The sequence below is a fragment of the Apis dorsata genome, unplaced genomic scaffold (genome assembly GCF_000469605.1).
Source record: "Apis dorsata unplaced genomic scaffold, Apis dorsata 1.3 scaffold_194, whole genome shotgun sequence".
Taxonomy (NCBI): domain Eukaryota; kingdom Metazoa; phylum Arthropoda; class Insecta; order Hymenoptera; family Apidae; genus Apis; species Apis dorsata.
The window spans coordinates 1,852,728-1,859,951 of NW_006263478.1; the positions used below are offsets into that span (position 1 = coordinate 1,852,728).

General features: G+C 31.7%; 1 protein-coding gene across 1 annotated transcript in view; it reads left to right on the plus strand.

Annotated features, from left to right (window-relative positions):
* The window catches only part of LOC102679861 (1-phosphatidylinositol 4,5-bisphosphate phosphodiesterase epsilon-1-like), a 103,590-nt gene that overhangs the window by 66,520 nt on the left and 29,846 nt on the right, over positions 1 to 7,224 (plus strand). Inside the window, exons 6-7 of the mRNA XM_031509945.1 lie at positions 4,931 to 5,262; positions 5,778 to 5,923. Coding sequence (XP_031365805.1) covers positions 5,901 to 5,923 — 23 coding nt within the window. The 5' untranslated portion in view covers positions 4,931 to 5,262; positions 5,778 to 5,900. The remainder of the gene's footprint in view (positions 1 to 4,930; positions 5,263 to 5,777; positions 5,924 to 7,224) is intronic.

Genomic DNA, 7,224 nt, shown 5'->3' on the forward strand with positions numbered 1-7,224 from the left:
ATTTCTCCTTGAAGAAATTGCCTAATGAAAAATATAATGGAAAGTTTTGAATGTACGAGAATATAAAACATGATATAATCCTTGAACATGAAGATCCTTAGGAATGAGAGAATTTTCCTACAGGCACAATTTTCCTCTCGTAATAACAGTCGAGTAATTTATTAGCAAAGTTGGATGCCGTTTTTCATCTAAATAGATCGTTACAAGTAATAAGCAAGAGATTTTTTTTAACAAAAATTTTTAACACGATACTGGTGGAACATTATACAAATTACAAATAATTTATCTGTAATATTGTATTCATTTTAGATACTTTTAGAAAGTTAAATGCGAAAATTAAAGATAAAAGAAAAATTTCAGTTTTTCAATTATAAAAGAAAACAGAAATTTGTAAAAAAAAGGCTGTTGAAAGGATGTTTATCGTTTAACGTTTTGCTTTACGTATTGATTTAAAATTAGCTTCATTTTCTCCCAATTGAAAAAGCCGTTAATCTTTTCTATAATATCTCTTACTGAACTGTTAATCCATTGCCTGATAAAACGATAATAGATACAGGAATACACGATTTTAATCCTACTGAATTATTTTCTGTTCCATTTTTAGTTTTACGTTTTATATTATTTAACGATAAAAAGAAACGTATGTTTCATAATATATGAGAATACGGGATGAAATTAATATTATATATTTCAGAAGCGTATAATATTTCCTGGAGATATTTTAAAGCTACGAAAATTGTGATGTTAAGATATTAATCAAATATTAGATTCGCATACAACGAGCATGATTAATTGAGCTCGAAAATTAATATGTATGCATTGAGTTAATAAGTTATTTAAAAAGAAAAAAAAATTGGAAAAATAAAATGATGTTATTCTTTAATCAATTTATTACTTCTCAAAGAATTATAAAGAAATATCAAATTTTTTTAAATAAGAATCATTTAAAAATTTCGAGTGAAATTATTATTCCATAAGATAAATAAAAAAAAAAGCACTCGACTTCTGCAAACACAAAAAACTAATGATCCGTCATTCAGAAATACCGATTAAATGCTAAGTAATATTAAACTGTCGCCATTAATCATTGGCTTAGAAATTTTTCTTCAGAAACGGAACACACTTTAACGTAAAGATAATACAAATATAATACATTTATATTTATCATATGTGCCTTCCTCTTTTACATCGGAATATATATATATTAAAACGCTTTATCATGGATTCAATTATAAAAATGCTTTTACCGCCACGAATGTGTAATCCAATTTTCGATGATAACGCAATTTCGATATTCCATAAGAGTGTTCATTTCGAGACTTCGAGGCTAACTTCTAAAAAATGAAATGGGAGGAAAATTTAATTTCTAAAAACTCACGTATATATTTCGATGAATTTCAAATTATTTGTATATCATCTATTCCATCGAATAATCCTATCCGATCGAGATTTAAAATTTTTCCTCGAAAAATCGTGAATTTCCGCGTGATCTCGACGCGAACATCGGTATAATCGATAGGTAACGTCATAGCTTTTCATTTATCGTCCTCACGAGTATCGATTTACGTGTCAATTAGGTATATGAAAGCGTTGTTACCTTTAGAAAGATGGATACTTGAACAGCCAATATTTGCATTAGCACTTTGATTACCTCTTCCTTCCTGTTACCTTATCATTATCTGATTGTATCGATCTGTCAGTCCTGTTGATGTATGTTAAAGTACTAATTAACTGGCTACTCTGTTTACAATGCTTGTCCTTCTATCGAAGATTCCCGTTTATTCGAAAACACGCGAGCCACAAGATTTCTCATCCCTGCCAATTTACAATTTAAATTCGAAATGAAATCGACAATTCTTTCTCTCAATTAGGATTATTCTAAATTAGATTTCATCAAAGAAATTCGAAAGAGTTGTTCTTCACATTTATTCTACCATTGGAAATCTTAAATTTTCTTAAACACGAATCGATCATATCAAGATTAAATTATCAAATGGATAAATTTTTCTTATTTTTTTCTATCCTCTTTACTCACAAAATACACATCAAAAATCTCTAAAGAATTATTTTTAATAAAATTTTTCGCAATTCTTCTTATTAATCCACTTTTATTTTTCTCTCCCCTTTTACGAACGATATTTTCTTCCTCTGTTTGTATTTCTTTTATTCTTAAAAATAAAAAAATATTCGCCACAACGTTTCTCTACGTACAGATGATACGAAATAAATTTTTCCCCGCGAGGAGACGTCTCCTTGGAGCATAATAATTTAACCTAGAACAAGTTTGCACCGTCACCTGATATAATTTCATTCATTCGATACGGTTCGGTCCTCGGGGACGCGAGAACAAATGAAATTTCATTTCAACCCGCAAACCAGCCGGATTCCGTTTGAAAACGTTTGTTACCCCGCGTTTTATCTTTTTCATCTCTTTCATCGTCCCTTTGTTCGAAAATTCGTTGAACGAAAATTCGCTATTCCCGATTCCATCTCGATCATGCATGACGCATACATTGTTAATCGTTAATCACTCGTCTGCACGCGTGTTATTATTCGTCCGTCGTTTCACGCACACCATGTTTTGATAACAGGCTCGTGTACTTACGCTGGCTCGAGTGAACAAAGGGAAATTGATTTTAACGCAACTTCGGAAACGCGGTGATGTAACTTTCGATGTTGAATTAAGATTAAAATTAAATGCAGTAGTTTAAATTTTGAGTCTGTTCGACTCTTACATGATTTGAGTTCAAATCGACGTAAGTCAGATTGGTTTCTATCTATAATAAAAATTAAATTAATTGTACGAAAGGACCTTAATTTATAAATAATTTAAATAAAAAACTAAATATTTACTTACTAAATATTTTTTATTATTTTAGCATAATAGTGCATTAAATTTAGAATTTAATTATATTAATAAATTAGTTAATAAATAATAATTTCTATTTTAATTAATTTAATTATTTTAATAATTATAGTTTTAATAAGAGTTGCATTTTTAACATTATTAGAACGGAAAATTTTAGGATATATTCAAGATCGAAAAGGTCCTAATAAAATATTATTTATAGGATTATTTCAACCTTTTAGAGATGCATTAAAATTATTATCTAAAGAATGATATTTTTTCAATTATTCAAATTTATATATTTATAAACCAATAATAATATTTTTTTGTCATTAATATTATGAATTTTATATCCATGAATTTATTCAATATATTTTTTAAATTATGAATAATAATTTTATTTATAATATTAATTTTAGGAATAGGAGTTTATCCAGTTTTATTTATTTGTTGAATTTCTAATTGCAATTATTCAATTTTAGGATCTATACGATTAGTTGCAACAATAATTTCTTTTGAAATTAATTTATTTTTTATAGTTTTTAGATTAATGATATTAGTTTATTCGGAGATGATGGAATTTTGCCACGTTCGAGTGCCTTCGTTTCTCTTAATTATTGTATCTCAACAAATTATAACAAACCCTATTCGTCGATAATGATAATTCACAAAGGTTGAATTCTGTGTAAGATTCCGATATTCGATCTTTTCGTCGAGAATTCGTTCGAAAAATAGTGGTGAAAGAACGAAAAGTGGATTCTGCGTATACAAAATCGTATAGATTTTAAAAATTATACCATTAAAAATTATCCCAGTTTCTTTGACTTCTTCGACTTTATTTTCGCCGATAACTTGTACTGGCGGTCAGAAGATGACGCATCGTTTATACACGTACATTATACATCCGCTTAACGTCTCTGGTTTAGCGCGTGATTTTGATGCAAATTAGTTTAAGTGAGATTAAGACAGGCGTTATGGTTATCACGAATTTCAGAGAATTATCGGAGATCTGAACTCCTTGTTTCCTCGAATGATAATTATCCATTGTGTATTTATTGGCATTTGTTGGTTGAAAGAAATTGATCGAATAGAATATTCTAGAAATATTCTGGACACGCGTGATTTTATGAATTGCTTTTAATAACAAGGCAAGATCCGTTAATATACCGGATACGTCGAATTACTCGAGTTTCTTCTTGTCGCCGCAAATGGATGCCACTCGTACATTTTCCGGTTCCTGTGTGTATATACGCGCGTTATACACGCGTCGCCACGACGAGTCAGCGCCAATCTTAATTATTTTTGACAGAACTGGGTCAGATTTTAAATTGTCGGCATGCTTCGAATAACGCTTTTGCGCGTCCATTCACTTTCCGTTTCCCCTTCGACTGGAACAAACCATTCCAACAAACAATTTCTACTCCCCCGTTCGTTCTCGCCAATGTAATTTTCGCAAATCAGTTGAAATACACGGCGAAATTTCCTCGTCTAGGAAGGAAATTATATGTTTCGTAAAATATATAAAATAAACGATATTAAACACATATATGGAGTTAATATTGGCCAGCAATTAACGCAATCACAGACTCATAATAACATTAATCATTTATAATAACATCTTTCTTTCTCTCCTTGAAAAATAAATGTTATAAAAGTGGAGACTCGATCGTCATTAATGATTAAATATTTTCTACTTTACTGGAAAATAAAATAACAAGATGAAGAAAGTTCTTTCGACAAAAATAATAATAATTTCCACCTTCTTATCGTTTCTATAATGTTAATTTTAATTCGATCTCGAGTAGCGAAAAAATCCATAAGAAAAATTCCTATCTCCTTTAAAAAAAAAGAAAGAAGAAGAAGAAGAGAGAATAAAAAAGTTCTCTCAACAAAAATATTAATTTTCCACTTTCCTTCTTCCCTCCATTAATCCCTCCATTAATCCCGAAGGAGCGAAGAAAATCCGAGACTCGAGAGAGGGGGAATGAATTTCTTAAGAAAGTCGAAGCAGAAAATCTGTTTGCGCGTGCAATGTTTCACGCAGTTGGATATTAAAGCGGGGTGTACAATGTGTTTAATTAGAGCTGGAGAAGCGGCCGCAGCCGCAGCCGCCTCGGAGCTCTGAGGAGCTGGAGGATCTGCACAAGCTGCTGCACTTCCCCGAGGAGGTGGCGCTCAGGTTGACGGAGACCGAATACCAGCTGTTCTACCAGGTACCGCCTGAGGAGTACCTAAGGCACGTGGCACAAGATCAGAATACGCAGAAACTACCTGCCAGGCCACCCCCGTCGCCGAGTCGCAGCTATTGCAATCCGAGCACCGCCAACAGCTCGACCCAGACCGAGGAAGAGTCTAACTGGCCTGTACCCAACTTCTCCTCTTCCGTTCAGACGCTCATCAATCGTTTCAATGAGGTAATTATGAGTTAATAAGTTGTGGATAAGTTTGTATAAGTGACCTTCGAACGATAAACCTTCGAAATCCTTTGAGACAATCCTGATAGAGATAGATTTATCTTTCTTTCTGAGAATGTCTTCTGTCTGATCACGTTGTAATATTTGTAATATTGGTGGAAGGAAGAAAGGGGAGGGAGAAAATTACGATCCATCTTTGATATTAAATGATCATTGATCATTGATAGATTTATTTTTGGGTTCGATTTTTCGATTGTTGTAAATATTCGTATCTGGCGTTGGAAAAAAAATTGATGGTTGAATCCAGAGTATGTGTGAAATAGCAAGCTCCAAAAAGAGCTTTTTAAGTATTTGAAAAATACAAAGAAATTTTGATAGAATAATAAATGGCCAATTTTAAGATATCTTAATATCTGTAGAATCTCTAAGGAAAATTAGTGGAAAATGGAGTGGAAAAATTGACTTGGTGACCAGTTACATATCTTGTAATTATACACAATATTTCGTAATTTCAGGTGAGCTCATGGGTTACCCACGCGATCACAAGCGGCACAACGATAGAAGAAAGGCAGGCTGTATTGTCCTGTCTCCTACGCGTAGCTCAAACCTGTTGGAATACCGGAAATTTTAACTCAGCCATGGAAATCGTTGCTGGCCTCAAGTAAGTTCCTTCTGTTCCCTTTATTTGAATATCTAATAGAATCAATGAAAAAATGCATAAAATGTCTAATTAAAGAAGCAATTTTGTAATAAGTGCAAAAATTTTAAAGATTCGAAAGAGAATAAGATCCATAGAATACCGTCTTCCAAATTAATCCTGGTATACACGTAATTTCGTGAAACTATACAGACAAAGCATGTGCTTGCTTCGATGATCCTTCGACTCGATTAATCTAGGTCCATTGAAATAATAGCATCCCGAAAGTTCCCTTTAATCCATGGTCTTACCAACTTAAACAAGACGCTACTCCAACTTGTATCTTAAGTGTTAATCACTATTCCCGCAGAAAATTATTTTAATTCGAATTGAAAAACTTCAATTCGATTATTCGTCTTCGTTCGATAATTATATCCATTTTCTAATTTAATTTGCTCTGTTTTAATTTTTTTTTAAATAAATCATAAAATCAAGAATCGTTCCACGCAAACTCAAAGCTGTCTTTTAAACAGTTCTTTTCTCACGTAACTCTGTATCCAAACTTTCTTCTTTAGACGGATTTCTTTAGACGTTTTTTGAACGTTTTTTTTTTTTCTTCTTCTTCTTTTGTCCTATCCTCAAAGAATCTTCCTTCACTCTCGCCCAATGTCGGAAATACTTATACACATGGCGCCCAGACTCATGCGAGCGTGAAGGGATTTTCTCTCTCTCAATTTTCCTTTCTCGGTACTTTCGTCGGTTCTATCTTTATCCATTCGTGTCATGGTTTCAAATCGTATCTAAAATGAACAATTTTCCAGCCAAAAAGCTTTTGTGTATCGGCATCGTTGCTCCACGCTAGTTTTGAAAATACTTTTGCATGTGTTTCCCATCATCCATAATGATTAAGTTTATACGTTATAATGAAAGATTAAAGTAAAGAGAAAATTAATCTATCACACTGTTTTAAATAAGATTTACTTATTTAATTAATTATGATAAAGATAAAAATTAAGATATGGCAAAATAATTTTCCGTAATTATTTATTTAAAATTCATTTGGTTTTATCCGGAAAAAAGGAAGAATGATCGCTTCTAAATTTTCGATGTAGTGTATCACGCGTATATCGTATTTTTCGGAGAGAAAACAAAGAAAACTTTATCATGCAAATATATGTAAAATAACTTAAAAGTTTCAGTTATTTCGCAAAGAACAAAGATAATATTATTTTCCGCGAAACTACAGCGTCGTATAAATCTCACTTTATTTTTAATTACATGTGTGTAACAATATTGAACATATGTTTTTTTTTTTTTTTTTTTTT